The sequence below is a fragment of the Staurois parvus genome, unplaced genomic scaffold (assembly GCF_062004578.1).
Source record: "Staurois parvus isolate SC_StPar_1 unplaced genomic scaffold, SC_StPar_1.0 ptg000337l, whole genome shotgun sequence".
Taxonomy (NCBI): domain Eukaryota; kingdom Metazoa; phylum Chordata; class Amphibia; order Anura; family Ranidae; genus Staurois; species Staurois parvus.
In genome coordinates this window covers 707,655-735,521 of record NW_028318133.1, presented here as the reverse complement: position 1 = coordinate 735,521, position 27,867 = coordinate 707,655, and the positions used below count along the sequence as shown (strand labels likewise).

Genomic DNA, 27,867 nt, shown 5'->3' with positions numbered 1-27,867 from the left:
GGAAGAGAGAGGTGACTCCATGCATGTGGCGCATCATGGCAAAGGGTGGACGTGGCTTCAAGGGGCACGGCCAAATAAACCCTGACCCTTCTCTCTGTGTATACTACACCCGTACACCACAGTAATTGCAGCATCACAATATGCCAGAGACTCTCACAGACACACGTAAACCTCAGCACAAAGGAACATATAAAAGAGCAAAAAAACAACAAAACACTCACATGACATCCGTCTTCCTGCATACAGGATATAGGCAGAAATCACAACTGTTACTAAGCCGAACTTAGAACTTTCATTAAACAGTTGGGGATTGCTTAACAACTAGCAATGGTTAAAACAACGAGCATTTCGGTCAGGAGTATGTAATGTACATCACAGCTTGCACAGTGCAATTGCCAGGGGTATGGAATGTACAGCAAAGCTTCCAGACCAATGGTCAGGAGTATGTATTGTACATCACAGCTTGCAGAGTGCAGTGGCCAGGGGTATGTGATGTACAGCCTAGCTTGCAGAATCCAGTGGCCAGGGGTACGCAATGCACATCACAGTTTGCAGAGTGCAGTGGCCAGGGGTATGTAATGTACAGCAAAGCTTCCAGACCAATGGTCCGGAGTATGTAATGTACAGCAAAGCTTTCAGACCAGTGGTCAGGGGTATGTAATGTACAGCAAAGATTGCAGACCGGTGGTCAGGGGTACATAATGTACAGCACAGTTTGCAAAGTGTGGTGGTCAGGAGTATGTAATGTACAGCACAGTTTGCAAAGTGTGGTGGTCAGGAATATGTAATGTACAGCACAGTTTGCAAAATGTGGTGGTCAGGAGTATGTAATGTACAGCAAAGCTTTCAGACCAATGGTCAGCAATATGTAATGTACAGCAAAGCTTTCAGACCAATGGTCAGCAGTATGTAATGTACAGCAAAGCTTTCAGACCAGTGGTCAGGAGTATGTAATGTACAGCAAAGCATGCAGTCCTGTGGTCAGGAGTATGTAATGTACAACACAGTTTGCAAAGTGTGGCGGTCAGGAGTATGTAATGTACAGCACAGCTTGCAGAGTGCAGTAGTCAGGGAGTATACAATGCACATCACAGCTTGCAAAGTGTGGCGGTCAGTAGTATGTAACGTACAGCACAGCTTGCAGACCAGAGGTCAGGAGTATACTTCGTAAAGCACAGCTTGCAGAGATCAGGGCAGTATAATGTACAGCATAGCTTACAGAAGGGACAGTGGTTTGCCGGGCCTAGACAGAGTGGCTGGTGGTGAATGTCCCCATGTAAAACAGGTAATTGGTGTAGAGTGGGAAGCTCCAGGAGGTCCTACTGACTGCTTTTGGCCCTGGTGAGGGATGTTGTCATTGACATTATGCAGACACCATCTGGCGGGAGATCACTCCAAGTTCGGTCACTAGGTCTGGACACCAACCAATGAGAAAGTGGCACTGGTCCTATAGTTGAATAGACACCACCAAGCGGGAGGTCAGTCAGTTGCAGCTCAAGGCACCCCTAGCGACGTCTGGAGGAATCTCGCGGTTTTTATGGAAATCTGGTTGAAAACGACTTCCAGAGGGTCACTTAAGCGAGTCTTCTCGGGCAGCTAATATCATATTCAAGATGGCGGCACCCAGCAGCTGTCTCGGGGCTTTTGAACATCCACACAAGGGTAGATTTTAGGAATTGGCCGCCTTGGGCTCTTCGGCAAGAAGGGAGTGCCAAATGTATGGAACATGCAAACTATGCTGCTTAAGTTGTTCATGGCAAATGGGGAGCACCTCAGGATCGTCGCCTTGGGTGCTAAAGGTGCTGCCTCAGCACTGTCCCTGCTGCTCTGTTCAGCTACTGAGAATGAAGTGAAATACCTGGCACTACGGGTATGGGGACATGGACTTGCTTTCTCTCACGTGACAATGCTGGTGTCTCCTAATTAGCCCAGTGCGATCACATGGGGCATGGAGAGAGTCGTCGTTGGTGGCAGTGGGAGGAAGAGTGCCCCGTCGTTGGTGGCAGTGGGAGGAAGAGTGCCCCGTCGTTGGTGGCAGTGGGAGGAAGAGTGCCCCGTCGTTGGTGGCAGTGGGAGGAAGAGTGCCCCGTCATTGGTGTCAGTGGGAGGAATAATATCCCACCAGTGGGAGGAAGAGTGCCCCTTCGTTGGTGTCAGTGGGAGGAAGAGTGCCCCTTCGTTGGTGTCAGTGGGAGGAAGAGTGCCCCTTCGTTGGTGTCAGTGGGAGGAAGAGTGCCCCTTCGTTGGTGTCAGTGGGAGGAAGAGTGCCCCTTCGTTGGTGTCAGTGGGAGGAAGAGTGCCCCTTCGTTGGTGTCAGTGGGAGGAAGAGTGCCCCTTCGTTGGTGTCAGTGGGAGGAAGAGTGCCCCTTCGTTGGTGTCAGTGGGAGGAAGAGTGCCCCTTCGTTGGTGTCAGTGGGAGGAAGAGTGCCCCTTCGTTGGTGTCAGTGGGAGGAAGAGTGCCCCTTCGTTGGTGTCAGTGGGAGGAAGAGTGCCCCTTCGTTTGTGTCAGTGGGAGGAAGAGTGCCCCTTCGTTGGTGTCAGTGGGAGGAAGAGTGCCCCATCGTTGGTGTCAGTGGGAGGAAGAGTGCCCCATCATTGGTGTCAGTGAGAAGAATAATATCCCACCATTGGGAGGAAGAGTGCCCCGTCATTGGTGTCAGTGGGAGGAAGAGTGCCCCGTCATTGGTATCAGTGGGAGGAATAGTGCCCCATCATTGGAGTCAGTGGGAGGAATAGTGCCCCATCATTGGAGTCAGTGGGAGGAATAGTGCCCCATCGTTGGTGTCAGTGGGAGGAATAGTGCCCCACTGTTGGTGTCAGTGGGAAGAATGATGCTCCATTTTTTGTGTCAGTGGTAAAACGATTCTCCATTGTTAATGTCAGTGGGAGGAATAGTGCCCCAAGGGCCAGATAAAGGCAAGCAAAGGGCCACAGTTTGGAGACCACTGCTCTACACCAAGCACTAGTCATAGTCTATGGTGACTTTTGTAATGTCCAGGCCTGACTTATCTCCCCCACTTCTCCCGTGAACTGAATTAAGATGCTTTTTCAAAGCGGACTTGTGCTTGAAGTCCATGTCACAACAATGGCACTTGTAAGGCCTGTCCCCGCTGTGAATGTTGAGGTGGTCCTGTAGGGTGCTCTTGGCGGTGAAGGTCTTCAGGCACACAGAGCACTGGAACGGCCTTATGCCCATATGTCCACGGATATGTCGATTCAAGTTCTTCTTCTGGGTAAACGTCTTCCCGCACTGCAGGCACAGGAACAGTTTGTGCATCTTCAAGTGGCGCAGGTAGTTCTCCAAGTGGAGGAAGCCGCGGGGGCACTTTGGACACTGATGTCTCCAGGAACAGGCCCATTCTGCTGTGCTCTGAAGACCTTGTATGGCTCCGGCAGATGAATCTCCAGCTTCTTGGTAGCTCGGGTACGGACCGCCTTGCAGATCAGTCACACGGTTTTCGACGGTGGAGTTTATGATCGAGTGCTGTGTGTCCGAAAAGTACATGTTGGACTTTGACGAGGTGCAAGGCTGAGGGAACTGATCGCTATCGGCGTTATTGGCGTTATCAGACATGGAGCCCATCTGGAAAACGCAAATGTCGCTTTCTTTGTAGTCAATATCCACGCCAGAGAGATCTTCGTTTTTGGACATGGGGCTCCGCAATGGTTCTTGGTCGTCTTCCTCTTTCTTGACCTGGTAATCGATGTTCAGCTGGCTGTCCTCCGACAGTTCGATGATCTCGCAGTCTTTATCCTGACCGCCGCCGGCGTCGATCCGAGGCTCGCTGGGAGGGTTGTCTTCTGGTTTCAGCGTCGCTGCGTTTTCGCACGTCTCGCTTTGTAAGTACCGAGAGAGGGCTTCTGTGCATTTCTCCACAATGTGGACCATCTGCAGGTAGCTGGCCGCTGTTAGGTACTTCAGGAGCTCTTTTCTTTTGACCTCCAGGACCCCGGTGTAGCAGGACAGCAGCAGCTTCTGACCCACGTCCGTGTTTTGCAGGATGGTGATGTGAACTTGCCTGGACTGGTTCAGCAGAAACTGGTCCCTCATGAAGGTGGAGCAGGCGGCGAAGACCACCTTGTGTCCGTGGAACTCAGCATCGTTGATGTAGATGGACACGTCGCAGAACAGGTTTTGCTCTCGGAGAATGTTCATCTTGTGTAGTATTCCATCTGCTTGCTGCTCGAAGCGGAAGTGAAGGACTTCGGAGTCAGTCATGGTGCACAAACCCTGGAAGAACATGAATAGAACATGGTTACAGAATATGCAGGGGTTCAGGGACATGTAAAGTCCTGGCACCTATCTGGCCATGCTTGGGCGCCATGTAGCCCTCTGGACCCCTGCAGATAGTAATCTGTGCTCTCCTGTTACACCGTAATAACAGGGATCTCTAGCAGTCTCATGTAATGTGTCATTAGGCTGTGCCCAGTCACCAACAACTCCAGTAGCACGTCTACACTCTCTGACCATCGCTTTTAGTGCGCCTGCACTCTCTGACCATCGCTCCTAGCATGTCTGCACTCTCTGACCATCTCCTGTATCTCATGTACACTCTCTGACCATCCTTTTTAGCGTGTCTACAACTCTGACCATATCTTTTAGCGTGTCTGCACTCTCTGACCATCTCTTAACGTGTCTCCACCCTCTGACCATCTCTTTTAGCGTGTCTGCACTCTCTGACCATCTCTTTTAGCGTGTCTCCACCCTCTGACCATCTCTTTTAGCGTGTCTCCACCCTCTGACCATCTCTTTTAGCGTGTCTCCACCCTCTGACCATCTCTTTTAGCGTGTCTGCACCCTCTGACCATCGCTTTTAGCGTGTCTGCACCCTCTGACCATCGCTTTTAGCGTGTCTGCACCCTCTGACCATCGCTTTTAGCGTGTCTGCACCCTCTGACCATCGCTTTTAGCGTGTCTGCACCCTCTGACCATCGCTTTTAGCGTGTCTGCACTCTCTGACCATCGCTTTTAGCGTGTCTGCACTCTCTGACCATCGCTTTTAGCGTGTCTGCACTCTCTGACCATCGCTTTTAGCGTGTCTGCACTCTCTGACCATCGCTTTTAGCGTGTCTGCACTCTCTGACCATCGCTTTTAGCGTGTCTGCACTCTCTGACCATCGCTTTTAGCGTGTCTGCACTCTCTGACCATCGCTTTTAGCGTGTCTGCACTCTCTGACCATCGCTTTTAGCGTGTCTGCACTCTCTGACCATCGCTTTTAGCGTGTCGACACTCTCTGACCATCGCTTTTAGCGTGTCGACACTCTCTGACCATCGCTTTTAGCGTGTCGACACTCTCTGACCATCGCTTTTAGCGTGTCGACACTCTCTGACCATCTCTTTTAGCGTGTCGACACTCTCTGACCATCTCTTTTAGCGTGTTGACACTCTCTGACCATCTCTTTTAGCGTGTTGACACTCTCTGACCATCTCTTTTAGCGTGTCTGCACTCTCTGACCATCTCTTTTAGCGTGTTGACACTCTCTGACCATCTCTTGTAGCGTGTTGACACTCTCTGACCATCGCTTTTAGCATATCTACACTCTCTGACCATCTCTTTTAGTGTGTCTGCACTCTCTGACCATCGCTGTCAAATTGCATGATAAATCGCATTGGCCTGAATGGTGGCTAAGTGTCAGGTTGCCCACCGCACTATCGCGGTCCCATTTTAGATCACGGATTATAAATACTGTATAATAATAATATTATAAATCCTGTATAATAATAATAATATAAATCCTGAATAATAATAATAATAATAATATAAATCCTGAATAATAATAATAATATAAATCCTGAATAATAATATAAATCCTGTATAATAACATAAATACTGAATAATAATAATATAAATCCTGTATATTAATAACATAATTCCTGAATAATAATATAAATCCTGAATAATAATAATATATAAAGCCTAAATAATAATGTAAATCCTGTACAATAATATTAGTAATATAAATCCCGAATAAAGCTATTATAAATTCTGTATAATAATAATAACATAAAATCCTGAATAATAGTAATAATATAAATCCTGTAAAATAATAATAATATTATAAATCCTGTAACAGTAATAATATAATTATTGTAAAATAATCATATAAATCCTGTATAACATAAATCCATAATAATAATATTATAAATCCTGTATAACAATAAAATAAATCCTGAATAATAATATAAATCCTGTATAATAACAATAATATAAATCCTGAATAATATTAATATGTATAATAATCATCATATAAATCCTGTAAAATAACATAAATCCTTAATAATATTATTATAAATCCTGTATAATAACATAATTCCTGAATAAAATATAAATCCTGAATAATATCAATCCTGTACAATAATATTAGTAATATAAATCCTGAATAAAGCTATTATTATAAATTCTGTATAAGAATAGTAATATAAATCCTGAATAATATAAATCCTGAATAATATAAATCCTGTATAATAATAACATAAAATCCTAAATAAAAGTAATAATATAATTCCTGTATAATAACATAAATCCTGAAGAATAATAATAATATAAATCCTGTATAATATTGATATGTATAATAATAATCATATAAATCCTGTATAAAAATAACAACATAAATCATGACTAATAATAAGTGACTTGCCGGCAGTGTCAGATCCTCTACTCGTCGTCATACAATAATCCTCCTTCCATAAGGCGATCCTCCAGAAATTTCGCCTCTTCCTCTCCGTCCAGAATTCGTCTCTTCTCGGCGATCATCCGGCTTGTGAGAACATCGCTTCCTGGTCCTCTCCGCAAACCCCTCCGACCAGAAACACAGGAACCCAGAGCGGATTCTACTTCCGGGTCATGGCGTCCTCCATTGCCCAAGGTGATTGGAGCCGTTGTAGTGGCAAGAAGAGTTCCCCCATGAAGATGTCTCCCTGACGCATCTGCGCATGTCACGGTTTGTATCCGCACACTTGCAGCAACACAGCCGAGTCCAGTCCGGATACTGTATCTTTGAATCATTGGCACCAACAGTTACACTTTCAGGAAGATCTTTCGGAGGTCCGCCACCTTCTGCGAACCACCCCGCCCCCTACTTCCTCTTCAGCTTCACCCTTGTGATACCTGATAAAACCAGCACATAGTAGGTGCAGCGATTAGAGAGACATCAACTGCTGGGGTGCAGAGAGAGACAACCTGAAATCCGATCAGATAAAATCAATCAATATAAATAAAATACAAAAAAAAAAACCCACAACAAATTAGGATACATAAATAATACAATCCTGTACCTTCAACAAAATAAAAAATAAGCCTTTCAATACCTAAAGCGGCATCAAAATATCTTAAAAAAAAAAAAAGCTCAGGGATCACTTTGACGCAGTTGGTCAGAGAGGGATCACTTTGACGCAGTTGGCCAGAGAGGGATCACTTTGACGCAGTTGGCCAGAGAGGGATCACTTTGACGCAGTTGGTCAGAGAGGGATCACGTTGACGCAGTTGGCCAGAGAGGGATCACGTTGACGCAGTTGGTCAGAGAGGGATCACGTTGACGCAGTTGGTCAGAGAGGGATCACGTTGACGCAGTTGGCCAGAGAGGGATCACTTTGACGCAGTTGGTCAGAGAGGGATCACGTTGACGCAGTTGGCCAGAGAGGGATCACGTTGACGCAGTTGGTCAGAGAGGGATCACTTTGACGCAGTTGGTCAGAGAGGGATCGCGTTGACGCAGTTGGCCAGAGGGATCACGTTGACGCAGTTGGTCAGAGAGGGATCACTTTGATGCAGTTGGTCAGAGAGGGATCACGTTGACGCAGTTGGCCAGAGAGGGATCACTTTGACGCAGCTAGCCAGAGAGGGATCACGTTGACGCAGTTGGTCAGAGAGGGATCACTTTGACGCAGTTGGTCAGAGAGGGATCACGTTGACGCAGTTGGCCAGAGAGGGATCACGTTGACGCAGTTGGCCAGAGAGGGATCACTTTGACGCAGTTGGTCAGAGAGGGATCACGTTGACGCAGTTGGCCAGAGAGGGATCACGTTGACGCAGTTGGTCAGAGAGGGATCACGTTGACGCAGTTGGCCAGAGAGGGATCACGTTGACGCAGTTGGTCAGAGAGGGATCACTTTGACGCAGTTGGTCAGAGAGGGATCGCGTTGACGCAGTTGGCCAGAGGGATCACGTTGACGCAGTTGGTCAGAGAGGGATCACTTTGATGCAGTTGGTCAGAGAGGGATCACGTTGACGCAGTTGGCCAGAGAGGGATCACTTTGACGCAGCTAGCCAGAGAGGGATCACGTTGACGCAGTTGGTCAGAGAGGGATCACTTTGACGCAGTTGGTCAGAGAGGGATCACGTTGACGCAGTTGGCCAGAGAGGGATCACGTTGACGCAGTTGGCCAGAGAGGGATCACGTTGACGCAGTTGGCCAGAGAGGGATCACTTTGACGCAGTTGGTCAGAGAGGGATCACGTTGACGCAGTTGGCCAGAGAGGGATCACGTTGACGCAGTTGGTCAGAGAGGGATCACGTTGACGCAGTTGGTCAGAGAGGGATCGCGTTGACGCAGTTGGCCAGAGGGATCACGTTGACGCAGTTGGTCAGAGAGGGATCACTTTGACGCAGTTGGTCAGAGAGGGATCACGTTGACGCAGTTGGCCAGAGAGGGATCACTTTGACGCAGCTGGCCAGAGAGGGATCACTTTGACGCAATTGGCCAGAGAGGGATCACTTTGACGCAGTTGGTCAGAGAGGGGTCACTTTGCTGCAGTTGGCCAGAGAGGGGTCACTTTGCTGCAGTTGGCCAGAGAGGGGTCACGTTGACGCAGTTGGTCAGAGAGGGATCACGTTGACGCAGTTGGCCAGAGAGGGATCACTTTTACGCAGTTGGCCAGAGAGGGATCACTTTTACGCAGTTGGCCAGAGAGGGATCACTTTGATGCAGTTGGTCAGAGAGGGATCACTTTGATGCAGTTGGTCAGAGAGGGATCACGTGGACGCAGTTGGCCAGAGAGGGATCACGTTGACGCAGTTGGCCAGAGAGGGATCACTTTGACGCAGTTGGCCAGAGAGGGATCACTTTGACGCAGTTGGCCAGAGAGGGATCACGTTGACGCAGTTGGCCAGAGAGGGATCACGTTGACGCAGTTGGCCAGAGAGGGATCACGTTGACGCAGTTGGCCAGAGAGGGATCACGTTGACGCAGTTGGTCAGAGAGGGATCACTTTGACGCAGTTGGTCAGAGAGGGATCACGTTGACGCAGTTGGCCAGAGGGATCACGTTGACGCAGTTGGTCAGAGAGGGATCACTTTGACGCAATTGGCCAGAGAGGAATCTCTTTTATGCAGTTGGCCAGAGAGGGGTCACTTGACAGTTGGCCAGAGAGGGATCACTTTGACGCAGTTGGCCAGAGAGGGGTCACTTTGACGCAGTTGGCCAGAGAGGGGTCACTTGACAGTTGGCCAGAGAGGGGTCACTTTGACGCAGTTGGCCAGAGAGGGGTCACTTTGGCGCAGTTGGCCAGAGAGGGATCACTTTGACGCAGTTGGCCAGAGAGGGATCGCGTTGACGCAGTTGGCCAGAGAGGGATCACTTTGACGCAATTGGCCAGAGAGGGGTCACTTTGACGCAGTTGGTCAGAGAGGGGTCACTTTGACGCAATTGGCCAGAGAGGGATCACTTGACAGATGGCCAGAGAGGGATCACTTTTATGCAGTTGGCCAGAGAGGGGTCACTTTGCTGCAGTTGGCCAGAGAGGGGTCACTTTGCTGCAGTTGGCCAGAGAGGGGTCACTTTGCTGAAGTTGGTCAGAGAGGGGTCACTTTGCTGAAGTTGGTCAGAGAGGGATCACTTTGACACAATTGGCCAGAGAGGAATCTCTTTTATGCAGTTGGCCAGAGAGGGGTCACTTTGACGCAGTTGGCCAGAGAGGGATCACTTGACAGTTGGCCAGAGAGGGATCACTTTGACGCAGTTGGCCAGAGAGGGGTCACTTTGCTGCAGTTGGCCAGAGAGGGGTCACTTTGACGCAGTTGGCCAGAGAGGGTTCACTTTGCTGCAGTTGGCCAGAGAGGGGTCACTTTGATGCAGTTGGCCAGAGAGGGGTCACTTTGACGCAGTTGGCCAGAGAGGAGTCACTTTGACGCAGTTGGTCAGAGAGGGATCACTTTGACGCAATTGGCCAGAGAGGAATCTCTTTTATGCAGTTGGCCAGAGAGGGGTCACTTTGACGCAGTTGGCCAGAGAGGGATCACTTGACAGTTGGCCAGAGAGGGATCACTTTGACGCAGTTGGCCAGAGAGGGGTCACTTTGACGCAGTTGGCCAGAGAGGGGTCACTTTGACGCAGTTGGCCAGAGAGGGGTCACTTTGGCGCAGTTGCCCAGATCACTTTGATGAGAAGGGTCACATGTAAACCAACATCTCTGCTACACCCCACCCAGGCTGTACGATGCGCCCAATGTCCATGCACAGCCGGGGCAGCCATGAAGGTCACATGTATCAGAATACAGGACTGGACAGACATGATGTCCTGAGGTGACCCCTGGGTGGGATTCCTGAGGAGGCTCCTGGAGTGGGGGGGTGAGGTATGGATTATTCATGAGGGTCTCCAGTCATGTGACTAAATTGGAAAATTAGCATATTAGTGGGCTGATCACTATTGTTTTGCTGATTGTAACAATTTGCCTCCAGATGGCAGACTGAGCGGAGAATACAGAGCATGCCCACACACCATACAATTCCCTTCAACTATGCAGTGCCAGGGCCGGCCTGACTGCAACCAATCCAAATTGTTCAGGTCCGACCTATTGGATGGATTCGGAAAATCTAAAGGAAAGTTGTGTAATGTATGGCCGGCCTTTCAAGACCTCTATCAGTGTTACTAATAGGGAGATCTCTTCCTCTCCGCTCACCTACCTTCTCTTCCTCTCCTCTCACCTACCTGCTCTTCCTCTCCTCTCACCTACCTGCTCTTCCTCTCCGCTCACCTACCTGCTCTTCCTCTCCGCTCACCTACCTTCTCTTCCTCTCTGCGCTCACCTACCTTCTCTTCCTCTCCGCTCACCTACCTTCTCATCCTCTCCTCTCACCTACCTTCTCTTCCTCTCCGCTCACCTACCTTCTCTTCCTCTCCGCTCACCTACCTTCTCTTCCTCTCCGCTCACCTACCTTCTCTTCCTCTCCGCTCACCTACCTTCTCTTCTTCTCTCCGCTCACCTACCTGCTCTTCTTCTCTCCGCTCACCTACCTGCTCTTCCTCTCACCTACTTGCTCTTCCTCTCCTCTCACCTACCTGCTCTTCCTCTCTCCACTCACCTACCTGCTCTTCCTCTCCGCTCACCTACCTACTCTTCCTCTCTGCTCACCTACCTACTCTTCCTCTCTGATCACCTACCTGCTCTTCCTCTCCGCTCTCCTACCCACCCTTCCTCTCTTCTCACCTACCTTCTCTTCCTCTCCTCTCACCTACCTTCTCTTCCTCTCCTCTCACCTACCTTCTCTTCCTCTCCTCTCACCTACCTGCTCTTCCTCTCACCTACCTGCTCTTCCTCTCTCCACTCACCTACCTACTCTTCCTCTCTGCTCACCTACCTACTCTTCCTCTCTGATCACCTACCTTCTCATCCTCTCACCTACCTGCTCTTCCTCTCCGCTCTCCTACCCACCCTTCCTCTCTGATCACCTACCTTCTCTTCCTCTCTTCTCACCTACCTTCTCTTCCTCTCCTCTCACCTACCTTCTCTTCCTCTCCTCTCACCTACCTTCTCTTCCTCTCCTCTCACCTACCTTCTCTTCCTCTCTCCGTTTACCTACCTGCTCTTCCTCTTCGCTCACCTACCTGCTCTTCCTCTCCTCTCACCTACCTTCTCTTCCTCTCTCCGTTTGCCTACCTGCTCTTCCTCTCCGCTCAACTACCTGCTCTTCCTCTCTCCGCTCACCTACCTGCTCTTCCTCTCTCCGCTCACCTACCTGCTCTTCCTCTCTCCGTTTACCTACCTGCTCTTCCTCTCCGCTCACCTACCTGCTCTTCCTCTCCTCTCACCTACCTTCTCTTCCTCTCCGCTCACCTACCTGCTCTTCCTCTCTCCGTTTACCTACCTGCTCTTCCTCTCCACTCACCTACCTTCTCTTCCTCTCTCCGTTTGCCTACCTGCTCTTCCTCTCCGCTCACCTACCTGCTCTTCCTCTCTGCTCAACTACCTGCTCTTCCTCTCTCCGCTCACCTACCTGCTCTTCCTCTCTCCGCTCACCTACCTGCTCTTCCTCTCACCTACCTGCTCTTCCTCTCTCCGCTCACCTACCTGCTCTTCCTCTCCGCTCACCTACCTGCTCTTCCTCTCCTCTCACCTACCTGCTCTTCCTCTCTCCGTTTGCCTACCTGCTCTTCCTCTCTCCGCTCACCTACCTGCTCTTCCTCTCCGCTCACCTACCTGCTCTTCCTCTCCGCTCACCTACCTGCTCTTCCTCTCTCCGCTCACCTACCTGCTTTTTCTCTCTCTGCTCACCTACCTTCTCTTCCTCTCTCCGTTTGCCTACCTGCTCTTCCTCTCCGCTCACCTACCTGCTCTTCCTCTCTCCGCTCACCTACCTGCTCTTCCTCTCTCCGCTCACCTACCTGCTCTTCCTCTCTCCGCTCACCTACCTGCTCTTCCTCTCTCCGCTCACCTACCTTCTCTTCCTCTCCGCTCACCTACCTTCTCTTCCTCTCCGCTCACCTACCTTCCCTTCCTCTCCGCTCACCTACCTGCTCTTCCTCTCACTTACCTTCTCTTCCTCTCACCTACCCTCTCTTCCTCTCTGCTCACCTACCTTCTCATGCTCTCCTCTCACCTACCTGCTCTTCCTCTCCACTTAACTACCCTCTCTTCCCACCTACCTCCTCTTCCTCTCTTCTCACCTACCTTCTCTTCCTCTCTTCTCACCTACCTGCTCTTCCTCTCTTCTCACCTACCTGCTCTTCCTCTCTGCTCACCTACCTTCTCCTCCTCTCCGCTCACCTACCTCCTCTTCCTCGCCGATCACCTACCTTCTCTTCTCACCTACCTTCTCATCCTCTCCTCTCACCTACCCTCTCTTCCTCTCCTCTCACCTACCTGCTTTTCCTCTCTGCTCACCTACCTTCTCTTCCTCTCTGCTCACCTACCTTCTCTTCCTCTCTGCTCACCTACCTTCTCTTCCTCTCTGCTCACCTACCCTCTCTTCCTCTCCTCTCATCTACCTTTTCATCCTCTCCTCTCATCTACCTTCTCTTCCTCTCCGCTCACCTACCTTCTCTTCCTCTCCACTTACCTACCGTCTCTTCCTCTCTGCTCACCTACCTTGTCTTCCTCTCACCTACCTTCTCATCCTCTCCTCTCACCTACCTTCTCATCCTCTGTTCTCACCTACCTCCTCTACATTCCTACATACTATTGGACCATGGAGAAGGAACGTAGCCACCCTCTAACAGGAAGTCAGATCACAGCATCAAAAAAAGAAAAAGAAAAAAAAAAAAAGGGGGGGGGGGATTTGTATATTTGGAGGACTTTTATGAGTTAAAACCACATACCATTAGTATTTTCACTGGGTCCCAGCCAGAGATTCCCCGCCGGCACCCGGCCAGAGATTCCCCGCCGGCACCCAGCAATCACTGAGGACTGACAGGGGAGAGGTCTGTATAAAAACAATACAGATCTCTCCCGTCAGCACCAGCACAGCTGCTTTGTATGACTCTGCACGGCATGTCTCCCTAGTAAGACAGCACACAGTTAACCCTTTGATCGCCCCAGATGTTAACTCCTTCCTGCCCACTGCCATTAGTACAGTGCTTGTTATTAGCACTGATCACTGTATTGGTGTCACTGGGGAGGTCAGTGACACCAAGTCAGTTCCCCCCCCCCAGTGTCAGAATGACCGCCGCAGTCCCGCTATAAGTCGCTGATCGCCGCCATTACTAATGTAAAAAAAAAAAAAAAAAATCCTATTATCTATACCGCCATTTGTAAGCACTATAACGTTCCCGTAAATCAATTAATTTACACGATTTGGGATTTTTGTTTTTAGCAAAGACACGGAGCAGAATACATTTCGGCCAAAATTTATGACATTTTTTATTACTTTTTTTTACTGGACATGTTTAATAGCAAAAAGTCCAATATATTGATTTTTTTCTCAAAACTGTCGGTCTTTTTTCAATTTTTTTTTTATAAAAACCGCAGAGGTGATCAAATACCACCGAAAGAAAGCTCAATTCATGGGGAAAAGAGGGACATAAATTTCATGATGAAATTTAGATTTTTTTTTAATTTTTACTGGATGTGTTTAATAGCAAAAAGTCCAAAATACTGTTTTTTTTCTCCAAATTGTCGGTCTTTTTTTTTTTATTTGTAAATAAAAAACACACAGGTGATAAAATACCACCGAAAGAAAGCTCAATTCCTGGGGACACAAAAAAAAAAAAAGGACGTAAATTTCATGATGAAATTTAGATTTTTTTATTAAAAAAATGCTGGACACGTTTAATAGCAAAAAGTCCAATAAATCGTTTTTTTCTCAAAACTGTCGGTCTTTTTTTTTTTTCCTTATAAAAAACGCACAGGTGATCAAATACCACCGAAAGAAAGCTCAATTCGTGGGGAAAAAAAAGGACGTAAATTTCATGACGAAATTTTGATTTTTTAATTTTACTGGATATGTTTAATAGCAAAAAGTCCAAAATACTGTTTTTTTTCTCCAAATTGTCAGTCTTTTTTTTTTGTAAATAACGCACAGGCGATCAAATACCACCAAAAGAAAGCTCAATTTGTGGGGAAAAAAAAAAGATGTAAATTTCATGACAAAATTTAGATTTTTTTTTTTTACAAAAAAATTTACTGGACGTTTAATAGCAAAAAGTCCAAAATATAGTTTTTTTCTCAAAATTGTCGGTCTTTTTTTAAAATAAAAAATGCACAGGCGATCAAATTCCACTGCAAGAAAGCTCAATTCGTGGGAAAAAAAGGGACATAAATTTCATGATGAAATTTAGATTTTTTTTTATTTTGCTGGACATGTTTAATAGCAAAAAGTCCAATATATTGTTTTTTTTCTCAAAACTGTTTTTTTCTTCTTTTAATAAAAAAAACGCACAGGTGATCAAATACCACCGAAAGAAAGCTCAAATTCGTGGGAGAAAAAAAAAAAGGATGTAAATTTCATGACGAAATTTAGATTTTTTTTTACAAAAAAATGTACTGGATATGTTTAATAAAAAGTCCAAAATATAGTTTTTTTCTCAAAATTGTCAGTCTTTTTTTAAAATAAAAAACGCACAGGCAATCAAATACCACCAAAATAAACCTCAATTTGTGAGGAAAAAAAAGGATGTAAATTTCGTGACGAAATTTTGATTTTTTTTTTACAAAAAAAATTTAATGGATATGTTTAATAAAAAGTCCAAAATATAGTTTTTTTTCTCAAAATTGTCAGTCTTTTTTTAAAATAAAAAACGGACAGGCGATCAAATTCCACCGAAAGAAAGCTCAATTCGTGGGGAAAAAAAGGGACATAAATTTCATGATGAAATTTAGATTTTTTTTTTTTATTTTACTGGACATGTTTAATAGCAAAAAGTCTAATATATTGTTTTTTTTCTCAAAACTGTTTTTTTCTTCTTTTAATAAAAAAAAACGCACAGGTGATCAAATACCACCGAAAGAAAGCTCAAATTCGTGGGAGAAAAAAAAAAAAAGGATGTAAATTTCATGACGAAATTTAAATTTTTTTTTACAAAAAAATTTACTGTATATGTTTAATAAAAAGTCCAAAATACTGTTTTTTTCTAAAAAAATTGTCAGTCTTTTTTTAAAATAAAAAACGCACAGGCGATCAAATTCCACCAAAAGAAAGCTCAAATTCGTGGGAGAAAAAAAAAAGGACGTAAATTTCATGACGAAATTTTGATTTTTTTTTTACAAAAAAATTTACTGGATATGTTTAATAAAAAGTCCAAAATATTGTTTTTTTTCCTCAAAATTGTCAGTCTTTTTTTTTTTTTTTTTTTAAATAAAAAAACGCACAGGTGATCAAATTCCACCGAAAGAAATCTCAATTCATGGGTACATAAATTTCATGATAAAATTTAGAATTTTTTTTTTTTCATTTTACTGGACATGTTTAATAGCAAAAAGTCCAAAATATTGTTTTTTTTTTCTCAAAATTGTCGGTCTTTATTTTTATTTTTACAGCGCAAAAAATATAAAACGCAGAGGCGATCCACCAAAAGAAAACTCCATTCGTGGGGGGGGGGGGGGTGGAAAGGATGTCAATTTCGGCGTGGCACGACCGCGCAGTTGTCAGTTGAAGTAACGCAGCGCCGTGTCGCAAAAAATGGCCTGGTCATGAAGGGGAGGGGGGAAATCCTCTGGAGGGCGAGGGATTAATTTCAGAATGAGAAGACACAGATCCCGTAAACGAGGACAATCTTTATTGTGTGACAATGGAATACACTCGGAGATGTTCGTACCGCCACAAAGAAACATCGCCCTGCGGGGGAAAAAAAAAAAAGAGATGCAATGTACACCGGGAGTGGCTTATGGTTGGACCACCTGTGGTGGTCAATGGGACGTAGTCATTGGATGGTAAGACCACCAAAAACCACGGAGGGTTCAAATGGAACGCCTGGTATGAAGATTTCTACATGGGTACGTTGGTTTAGTTCGGTCCAATGTAACTCTGTATGTACCATGAGTGTGGAATCGCCTCCACATCGTCTCCAAACTACGGCCCTCCAGGTGTTGAGGAACTACAAGTCCCATGAGGCCTTGCAAGACTGACGGCCACAGGCAAGACTCCTAGAGGCAGGAGGCATGATGGGACTTGTAGTTCTTCAACAGCTGGAGGGTCATAGTTTGGAGACCCCTGTAATAGGCACCACTACTACGTTGATCTTCTCTAGCTTCCGGGTCCCGGCCAGATTGATGCTCTGTGAACACAGGAGGTCGGCCGCTGGGCACAGGCACCTTTTACAGAATGCTTTGGTTTTTTTCTCAAAGCGTTCTCTGATTGGACGAGGTGGAGAGTGTGACATCACCATCCATCCTCTCCTTCTCGTCCAATCATCTATCCGACTGATGGGAAATGAAGTGTGGAATGTGGAGGTATTGGTAGGTGGCGCTATGTTACATCTGTCCATTACATGGTACATGGAGGATAGATGGGAGATGAGTCGGTGGACATTTCCTTTAAGGTGGACATTTCCTTTAAGATGGATATTTCCTTTAAGGTGGACATTTCCTTTAAGACGGACATTTAGTTGTTTTTTTTGTAATCAGCACAAGGGATGGTACTTACAATGTATGGGAAGTGTCCCTTTTACTGGCGGCAGCCATGGTTCTTGATATCATCATCTGTCCTCAACCAATCCCCTCACAGCTGTGATCTGCCAATGCTACAGGGGGTTAAATATGAGCTGCTGGACCTGTCAAAGGATAGGCCGCCCCCTTCTGCCCCTCTGCTCCAGTCATAGAACCTTCAGTCAATGAAAAGTGCTTTATTACTGGAGGAGGCGGACCTTACGGTTTTCCACACCCCGCCCCCCCCCCCCCTCCATTCACAGAAGCTTTGCTATTGTCTTATTGTCTCCTCCAGTCATAGAGCACTTTTCATTGCAGGAGACAATAAGACCATAACAAAGCTTCTGTGAATGGAGGAGGGGGGGTGGAAAAACGTAAGGTCCGCCTCCTCCAGTCATAGAGCACTTTTCATTGCAGGAGGTGGACCTTCCATTTATCCACACTCCTCCTCCATTCACAGAAGCTGTACTACTGCCTTCCGCAATGAAAAGTGCTCTATGACTGGAGGAGGTGGACCTTCCGTTTATCCACCCTCCTCCTCCATTCACAGAAGCTGTGCTATTGTCTGCTGCAATAAAAAGTGCTCTATGACTGGAGGAGGTGGACCTTCCGTTTATCCACCCTCCTCCTCCATTCACAAAAGCTGTGCTATTGTCTCCTGCAATAAAAAGTGCTCTATGACTGGAGGAGGTGGACCTTCCATTTATCCACCCCCCCCCCTCCTCCATTCACAGAAGCTTTGCTATTGCCGTCCACAATGAAAAGTGCTTAATGACTGGAGGAGGTGGACCTTCCGTTTATCCACCCTCCTCCTCCATTCACAGAAGCTGTGCTATTGCCTTCCACAATGAAAAGCGCTCTATGAATGGAGAAGGTGGACCTTCCATGTATCTGCCTCCCCCTCCTCCATTCACAGAAGCTGTACTAACATGGAGAAGGTGGGCCATTCCATTCATTCTCCCCTCCTCCATTCATTGAGAAATTTTTAACAGCAAGATAGTAGAGGTTCTATGATTGGGGGGGAGGGGCGGGGTCTGGGTCGGCACTATTGACGAATGGCTCGTATTGTCTCCCACAGCCAGTGCCGGGAGAAGGTGATCCAAGGCCCAGGGTGATACCAAATCAATTGAATGCACCCTATGGGCTCCCATCCCCCAACACATAAAGACACTGTGCCCCCCTCTTGCCCCCCTCCCGTAGGTCTCGGCCTTGACCACAGCACCAGATCACAGCTGCAGGGGTATCCAGAGGGATGACAGACTCTCAACTTGGATGAATGTACCCTATGGGCTTCTGCCTTGTGGCACCCCCCCATCCCCCAACACAGACACTGCCCCCAGGGCATCTGCCCCTTTTGCCCCCTTTCCCAAATCTCGGCCTTGCCCACAGCACCAGAAAATCACAGCTGCCCGGTTATTCGGGGTGACAATGGACTCTCAACAGGTTTGAGCACACTCTATGGGCTTCTGCCTCGTGGCACCCCATAGCCCCCAACACTGACACTGCCCCCAGGACATCTGCCCCTCCAGCCCCACACCCCTTGGCTCATCCATGCCCTGCTGCCGGGGCATCCGGGGGCCAATGAACCAACCAGCCACCAGCACACGGCACCCTTTTTATTCATGAGGAGCACCATCCCTGGTGCTGATTTCCACCCAAAAATATTTCACCAAACTTCCTTTTCATTGGTGCAGACTCTGTGAAATCAGTTCGCTGCCGTCATGGGCGCCGGCAAAAGCTTCATAGTCCAGGCCGACGTCCTGCGTGCTCCTCTCGTGTGCGTTGTCAAAACTGTTCTTCCCGTGCAGCTGTTTGAGGTGTTTCCTCAGCACGGGTTTGTGCGCGAACACCATGTCGCAGTAGTTGCATTTGTGCGGCTTGTCCCCGCTGTGCAGGTTGAGGTGGTCCTGTAGGGAACACTTCTGGGAGAAGGTTTTGCCGCATATTTTGCACTGGAAGGGTTTGATGCCCGCGTGGACCCGCATGTGCCGGTGCAGGTTGCCCTTCTGGGTAAAGGTCTTTCCGCATAACAAACACATGAACAGCTTGTGCATTTTTAGATGGTTGGCGTAGTTCTCCAAATGGCGAAACACTCTGGTGCATTTCGGGCACTGGTGGTGCCATTGGAGGGTCTTGTCCAAAATCCTACTGCTGGGCCCGAAGAGTTCTTTAGGAGAGGGCCCCATGTTGTCGCTGCTGTTATCAGACACGGCGTAGTTGTGGATAGGGTTGGTGTCCGTGTCCCCGGCTCGGTTTTCTACGGTGGAGTTGATGAGGGAGTGTTGAGGTTCTAGGGAGTGGAGGGCAGTCTGGTCGGAAGTCATAAACTGACTTTGGCTGACCTTGGCATTGTCGTTGGGTACCTCACTTATAGACTCAACTTTGACAATCTGAATATCGTCGTTGTCTATGCTATCGTCTGAGTTGGAGGCCACCGGAGAGTCTGGTTTCATGGGATCCTCTATGTCCTCTTCTTGTTCCACAGGCTCCGGTGATGGTTTAGTCTCTCCTTCATCCGTGGCCCTCACGGCCGCTTGCTGTGGTTTAATGAATTTCCACAAGGCTTGCGTGCATCGCTCTACCACGTGGCTCATCTGCAGAAAGCTGGCCGCCGTCAGATAGTTGACAAGATCCATCTCTGGGAATTCCAGGACTCCGGTGTAACAGGACAGGAGCAGATGCTTACCGGCTTCAGAGTTCTGTAGTATGGAGATGCGGACTTCCTGGGAATCGCTAAGCAAGAATTGGTCCCTTAAGTAAGGGGAGCCGGCGGCAAACACCACTTTGTGTCCTGGGACTTCGGCATCATCGATGTATACGGTGACATCGCAGAACTTGTTCTGTTCTCGTAAAGTGTTCATCCTTCCCAACATGGAGTCTCCATGGTTGTCAAGCTCGAAGTGGAGCACTCCTGTTCTTTCAGACATTTTTGGTTCTGAAGTGCTGAAGATCTATAAAGGATCATTACATAGGCAGGTAGGTGACATCAACGTCTGAAAAACAGCAAAAAAAAAAAAAAGGAACAAGTTAGGTTATGGCCTTTATACTTTCTGCGTAAGTATTCAATAATTCTGCAACTAGTTTGTACTCATGTACTTAGAACAAGGGTTCCATGGATCTTTAGGGTTCCTCCAGAGCTTTCTCTAGGGTTTCTTCAGAGCTTAAAATAGAAAAAGGGTTCCATGGATCTTTAGGGTTCCTCCAAAGCTTTCCCTAGGCTTCCCCCAGAGCTTTCTCTAGGGTTTCTCCAGAACTTAAAATAGAATAAAGGTTCCATGGATCTTTAGGGTTCCTCCGGAGCTTTCCCTGGGGTTCCTCCAGAGCTTTCCCTGGGGTTCCTCCAGAGCTTTCCCTGGGGTTCCTCCAGAGCTTTCCCTGGGGTTTCTCCAGACCTTTCCCTAGGGTTCCCTCAGAGCTTTCCCTAGGGTTCCCTCAGAGCTTTCCCTAGGGTTCCCTCAGAGCTTTCCCTAGGGTTCCCTCAGAGCTTTCCCTAGGGTTCCTCCAGAGCTTTATCTAGGGTTCCTCCAGAGCTTTCTAGGCTTCCCTCAGAGCTTAAAATAGAACAAAGGTTCCATGGATCTTTAGGGTTTCTCCATAGCTTTTCCTAGGATTCCCCCAGAGCTTTCTCTAGGGTTTCTGCAGAGCTTAAAATAGAACAAAGGTTCCATGGATCTTTAGGGTTCCTCCGTAGCTTTCCCTAGGCTTCCCCCAGAGCTTTCTCTAGGGTTTCTCCAGAACTTAAAATAGAACAAAGGTTCCATGGATCTTTAGGGTTCCTCCGGAGCTTTCCCTGGGGTTCCTCCAGAGCTTTCCCTAGGGTTCCCTCAGAGCTTTCTCTAGGGTTTCTCCAGAACTTAAAATAGAACAAAGGTTCCATGGATCTTTAGGGTTCCTCCATAGCTTCCCCCAGAGCTTTGTCTAGGGTTTCTCCAGAGCTTAAAATAGAACAAAGGTTCCATGGATCTTTAGGGTTCCTCCGTAGCTTTCCCTAGGCTTCCCCCAGAGCTTTCTCTAGGGTTTCTCCAGAACTTAAAATAGAACAAAGGTTCCATGGATCTTTAGGGTTCCTCCGGAGCTTTCCCTGGGGTTCCTCCAGAGCTTTCCCTAGGGTTCCCTCAGAGCTTTCCCTAGGGTTCCTCCAGAGCTTTCCCTAGGGTTCCTCCAGAGCTTTCTCTAGGGTTCCTCCAGAGCTTAAAATAGAACAAAGGTTCCATGGATCTTTAGGGTTCCTCCATAGCTTCCCCCAGAGCTTTCTCTAGGGTTTCTCCAGAGCTTAAAATAGAACAAAGGTTCCATGGATCTTTAGGGTTCCTTCAGAGCTTTCCCAAGGGTTCCTCTGGAGCTTTCAAGTGGTTCCACGGGAGCTTTCCCTGGGGCTCCTCCAGAGCTTTCCCTAGGGCTCCTCCAGAGCAGCCTTTGTCAACCTTTCTTACCGTCAAAGAACACAGGGATAACCCTTACTGAAATCAATAAATCTGGGGTAAAAATGGAAAAAATGCTTTTTTCATTGGTGGTCAGTAGGAAAACCAAAACCCTTACAGTGGTGGTCAGAATGTCACCCTTACATACAGCTAAAAAGATCGGTGATTGGTGTCATGCTGCTGGCTTTGCCAAGTGGTTGTGTAATTATGCATGCACCATCCTGCACTCAAGGAACCCCTAGCAACCTCTGGAAGAATCCTAGAGTTCCATGGAACCCTGGTTGATCATGGCTGCTTTAGAGATTTCCCCAGAGTTCCTCCAGAGCTTTCTCTAGGGATTTCCAAGTGGTTTCTCTAGGCTTCCCCCACAGCGTTCTCTAGGCTTCCCCCACAGCGTTCTCTAGGCTTCCTCCGGCGCTTTCTCCGGGGTTCCTCCGGCGCTTTCTCCGGGGTTCCTCCGGCGCTTTCTCCGGGGTTCCTCCGGCGCTTTCTCCGGGGTTCCTCCGGCGCTTTCTCCGGGGTTCCTCCGGCGCTTTCTCCGGGGTTCCTCCGGCGCTTTCTCCGGGGTTCCTGCGGCGCTTTCTCCGGGGTTCCTCCAGTGCTTTCTCCGGGGTTCCTCCAGTGCTTTCTCCGGGGTTCCTCCAGTGCTTTCTCCGGGGTTCCTTGAGCCATGGCAGATTGATCCTTCATCTGATGGTCCATGCATAGTTTCAGCACTCAAGTCATTTAAAGCCAGTGGTGAGGAACCAGCGAGCCTCTCATCTTGACTCTCAGGTAACCACTGCCCTAGCTGACTGTATGTGGCCCTTTTGTCCAACTGACCACCAATGTAAGGAGGCACCACACTGACCACCAATGTAAGGAGGCACCACACTGACCACCAATGTAAGGAGGCACCACACTGACCAGCAATATGGGAGGCACCACACTGACCACCAATATGGGAGGCACCACACTGACCACCAATATGGGAGGCACCACACTGACCACCAATATGGGAGGCACCACACTGACCACCAATGTAAGGAGGCACCACACTGACCACCAATGTAAGGAGGCACCACACTGACCACCAATATGGGAGGCACCACACTGACCACCAATATGGGAGGTACCACACTGACCACCAATATGGGAGGCACCACACTGACCACCAATGTAAGGAGGCAGCACACTGACCACCAAGGTAAGGAGGCACCACACTGACCACCAAGGTAAGGAGGCACCACACTGACCACCAAGGTAAGGAGGCACCACACTGACCACCAAGGTAAGGAGGCACCACACTGACCACCAAGGTAAGGAGGCACCACACTGACCACCAAGGTAAGGAGGCACCACACTGACCACCAAGGTAAGGAGGCACCACACTGACCACCAATATGGGAGGCACCACACTGACCACCAATATGGGAGGCACCACACTGACCACCAATATGGGAGGCACCACACTGACCACCAATATGGGAGGCACCACACTGACCACCAATGTAAGGAGGCACCACACTGACCACCAATGTAAGGAGGCACCACACTGACCACCAATGTAAGGAGGCACCACACTGACCACCAATGTAAGGAGGCACCACACTGACCACCAATGTAAGGAGGCACCACACTGACCACCAATGTAAGGAGGCACCACACTGACCACCAATGTAAGGAGGCACCACACTGACCACCAATGTAAGGAGGCACCACACTGACCACCAATGTAAGGAGGCACCACACTGACCACCAATGTAAGGAGGCACCACACTGACCACCAATGTAAGGAGGCACCACACTGCGGAAGACTAAATATGAGGCACGAAGATCCCGAGGGCTCACATTTGGAAAGCAAAAAAAAATAAATTTTTTTTTGTATAAAAAAATGTTGCTAAATGAGGTATGAGGCACAAGAAGGCTCACAGTAAGCATCCAATGAGACAAAAAAAATAGATATTAAAAAAAAAAAAAAATGCAACCCAATAAGCACCAGAAAGCAAACTGAGGCACGAGGCACCTGATGGTTCCCGATAAAAATTTGAACAAAAATTTGATGTAACCAAATGAGACTGCAAAAATGAGGCATGCAGAAAAAAAAAAACAAATGAGGCAAAAGAGAAAAAAAAAGGTTTCTAAATGAGGCACTTGGAGGCTCAATGAAAAAAAAAAATGGAGGCAAAAAAATAAATAAATTACATTTTGAAATGAGGCATGAGGCACTCGGAGGCTCATAGTAAAAAAAAAAAGAAAAGAAAAGCACCTAACAAGGGGCAACCCCCCCCCCCCCCCACAAATTTTCTCAATAATAATAAAAAAATATTTCTAAATGAGGCGCTTGGAGGCTCACAGTAAAAAAAAAAAAAAAAAGCACAAGGGGCAACCCCCCCCCCCCCACAAAGTTTCTAAATAAAAAAAAAAAAAGATTTGTAAATGAGGTGCTTGGAGGCTTAATGTAAAAAAAAAATCTAATGAGGGGCAAAAGAGACGATAAATAAATGAGGCATGAGGCACTTAGAGACTCATAGTAAAAAGCACCAAGGGATGAAGGAAAAAAAAAAAGCTACTTTAAAAATGCGACATGCACTTAATAAACATCAGGAAGCAAAATGAATGAGGCATGAGGCACCTGATGGCTCACAATTAAAAAAAAAAAAATCTAACAAGGGGCATAAACAAAATTAAGTTTCTAAATGAGGCATGAGACACTTGGAGGCTCGTTGTAAAAAAAAAAAAATCTAACAAGCAGCAAAGGGAAATAAATAAATGAGGCACGAGGCAGCTGGAGGCTCACAATAAAAATAGGATATAAAAATAAGGCATGCACCTAATACGTTTCACAAATGAGGCACCTGAAGGCTCAAAGTAAAACATCTAACAAGGGGCAAAAAAAATTGGATATAACTAAATGAGACATGAGGGGGAAACCAAAACCCGATTGCTGAATGAGGCACGAGGCACCTGGAGACTCACAGAGAAAGAACACAGGGGAATCTGTAGGCGGAGCTTGTCCTCCCTGAGTCCGCCCCTAGCCTTCATTTCTTCTGCCCCTCGCTATGTGCCTCGTGCCTCAATTATACACTTCATTCTGGTTTTACCCCATGTTATAGGGGTGTGCTGGGGGAGGGGGGTACAGAGGCGTGTTGGGGGGTACAGAGGTATGTTGGGGGGGTACAGTAGTATGTTGGGGGGTACAGCGGTGTGTTGGGGGGTACAGTAGTATATTGGGGGTACAGTAGTATGTTGGGGGGTACAGAGGCGTGTTGGGGTTACAGTAGTATATTGGGGGTACAGTGGTGTGTTGGGGGGGTACAGAGGTGTGTTGGGGGGTACAGAAGCATGTTGGGGGGGTACAGAGGCGTGTTGGGGGTTACGGAGGCGTCTTGGGGGGTACAGTAGTATGTTGGGGGGTACAGAGGTGTGTTGGGGGGTACAGTAGAAAGTTGGGGGGTACAGAGGCGTGTTGGGAGGGTACAGAGGCATGTTGGGGGTACAGAGGCGTGTTGGGGGTAATTAGTATATTGGGGGTACAGTGGTGTGTTGGGGGGTACAGAGGTGTGTTGGGGGGTACAGTGGATTGTGGGGGGGTACAGAGGTGTGTTGGGGGGTACAGAGGCGTGTTGGGGGGTACAGAGGTGTGTTGGGGGGTACAGTAGTATGTTGGGGGTGTACAGAGGTGTGCTGGGGGTACAGTAGTATGTTGGGGGTACAGTGGTGTCTTGAGGGGTACAGAGGTGTGTTGGGGGGTACAGTAGTAAGTTGGGGGGTACAGAGGCGTGTTGGGGTTACAGTAGTATATTGGGGGGTACAGTGGTGTGTTGGGGGTACAGTGGTGTGTTGGGGGGTACAGTGGTGTGTTGGGGGGTACAGAGGCGTGTTGGGGGGTACAGAGGCGTGTTGGGGGGGTACAGTAGTATAATGGGGTACAGAGGCGTGTTGGGGGGTACATGGCGTGTTGGGGGGTACAGAGGCGTGGGGGGGTACAGAGGCATGTTGGGGGGTACAGAGGCGTGTTGGGGGGTACAGTAGTATAATGGGGGTACGGAGGAGTGTTGGGGGGTACAGTAGTATGTTGGGGGGGTACAGAGGTGTGTTGGGGGTACAGTAGTATATGGGGGGTACAGAGGTGTGTTGGGGGGTACAAAGGCATGTTGGGGGGTACAGAGGTGTGTTGGGGGGTAGAGGCGTGTTGGGGGGTACAGAAGTATGCTGGGGGGTTACAGAGGTGTGTTGGGGGGGTACAGTAGTATGTTGGGGGGTACAGAGGCGTGTTGGGGGGTACAGTGGCATGTTGGGGGGTACAGTGGTGTGTTGGGGGGTACAGTAGTATGTTGGGGGTACAGAGGTGTGTTGGGGGTACAGTAGTATGTTGGGGGGGTACAGAGGCGTGCTGGGGGGTAGAGGCGTGTTGGGGGGTACAGAGGCGTGTTGGGGGGTACAGTAGTATGCTGGGGGGTTACAGAGGTGTGTTGGGGGGTACAGTAGTATGTTGGGGGGTACAGAGGCGTGTTGGGGGGTACAGAGGCGTGTTGGGGGGTACAGAGGCGTGTTGGGGGTACAGTAGTATATTGGGGGGGTACAGAGGCCTGTTGGGGGGTACAGTAGTATATTGGGGGTACAGTGGTGTGTTGGGGGGTACAGAGGTGTGTTGGGGGTACAGTGGCGTGTTGGGGGTACAGTAGTATGCTGGGGGGTTACAGAGGTGTGTTGGGGGGTACAGAGGCGTGTTGGGGGGTACAGTGGCGTGTTGGGGGGTACAGTGGCGTGTTGGAGGGTACAGAGGCGTGTTGGGGGGTACAGTGGCGTGTTGGAGGGTACAGAGGCGTGTTGGGGGGTACAGTAGTATATTGGGGGGGTACAGAGGCCTGTTGGGGGGTACAGTAGTATATTGGGGGTACAGTGGTGTGTTGGGGGGTACAGAGGTGTGTTGGGGGGTACAGTGGCGTGTTGGGGGTACAGTAGTATGTTGGGGGGTACAGTGGCGTGTTGGGGGGTACAGTGGTGTGTTGGGGGGGGGTACAGAGGCGTGCTGGGGGGGTACAGAGACGTGTTCGGGGGTACAGTAGTATGTTGGGGGGTACAGAGGCGTGTTGGAGGGTACAGAGGTGTGTCGGGGGTACAGTAGTATGTTGGGAGGTAGAGGCGTGCTGGGGGGTACAGTAGTATGTTGGGGGTACAGTGGCGTGTTGGGGGGTACAGTAGTATGTTGGGGGTACAGTGGCGTGTTGGGGGGTACAGTAGCGTGTTGGGGGTACACAGATGAGGTTTCTCGCCTCCTGAACATCTACAAGCTGCCCCTCTACCTTCCCTCTAAAAAGCGATCTGCTGTGATCCGAGGTCGGTAGCCCCGCCTCCCACCTCCACAGGTTTCCATACTTCTAGAGCCACCAACGTGGGCCGGGGATCAGGAGCTGTGACTTCACTGGCTGCATGCTTGTTCCCGATCATGTCCAGGGAAATCACCTTCAACGAGGAGCAGAGCCAACCTCCGCACACCTTCCCAATGCAATCAGCACCGGTGATCAGGAACCTCCTTGTCCCCCCATCTTCATCCTCTGTAGCAGATGCACGGGGGTGCCATTATTACCGCCCCCCATACCTGAGGATAGGAAATCTCTCCTCGGACTCCTTCAGCGGCGCACCGGAAGTGACATCATGGCTGAGCCAGGAACAGCAATACAGCGACACGAGGATTTCCGCCCTCACTGCACTACTCTTGCCGGCTGCTGCGACTTCCTATTTCCGGGATTCTTCCATCTGCAGCCTTAGACGACCCTCACAATGGAGGAGAAGGTCATACTGTCACATTCTTCATTCACTAGAGGCTGAGGCCTGTGTTTCCACCATGAACCCCTTCAGATGTGTCCTCACAAAAATGGTGGCCTCCACCTTGGTCTTGTTAGAAGGTCCCCCCCTCCTCCTCCCGGGACTTTCTTTCCTCCAGCTCTCCATTGCTACTTAGACCCCTCCCCCCCCCCCACACACACACCAACCTCAAAGATGGCCACCTACTGGTGGACCTTCTACCAGCCTTTGTCCAAAACATCCCCTCTGGAACAAGGCGTGCGAACCCCCTCCGGCACGAGGCGTGGGAACCCCCTCCGGCACGAGGCGTGTGAACCAACTACAGCACGGGGCGTGGGAACCAACTGCAGCACGAGGCG

The 27,867-nt window shown here is 48.6% G+C and overlaps 2 protein-coding genes across 5 annotated transcripts; both read right to left on the bottom strand.

Moving 5' to 3' along the window:
* Positions 1-273: 273 nt before the first annotated feature.
* On the bottom strand, positions 274-7,467 carry ZBTB6 (zinc finger and BTB domain containing 6). Its single transcript, XM_089684144.1, has 2 exons — positions 6,641-7,467; positions 274-4,231 (listed from the first exon to the last, which is right to left on the bottom strand). Exon 2 carries the CDS (start codon positions 4,217-4,219, stop codon positions 2,963-2,965), a length of 1,257 nt encoding a protein of 418 aa, XP_089540270.1. The 5' UTR covers positions 4,220-4,231; positions 6,641-7,467; the 3' UTR covers positions 274-2,962.
* An 8,940-nt stretch (positions 7,468-16,407) lies between these two features.
* Positions 16,408-27,443, bottom strand: ZBTB26 (zinc finger and BTB domain containing 26). 4 transcript variants are annotated; one of them, XM_089684143.1, is made up of 2 exons: positions 27,303-27,443; positions 16,408-20,290 (listed from the first exon to the last, which is right to left on the bottom strand). In XM_089684143.1, the coding sequence occupies exon 2, from the start codon at positions 20,222-20,224 to the stop codon at positions 18,980-18,982; it is 1,245 nt and encodes a 414-aa protein (XP_089540269.1). In that variant the 5' UTR covers positions 20,225-20,290; positions 27,303-27,443; the 3' UTR covers positions 16,408-18,979. The 4 variants fall into 4 exon arrangements, with proteins under 4 accessions (XP_089540269.1, XP_089540268.1, XP_089540266.1 ...); XM_089684142.1 differs by having other exon boundaries at positions 27,062-27,359; XM_089684140.1 differs by having other exon boundaries at positions 27,080-27,359.
* Between the last annotated feature and the right edge of the window lie 424 nt (positions 27,444-27,867).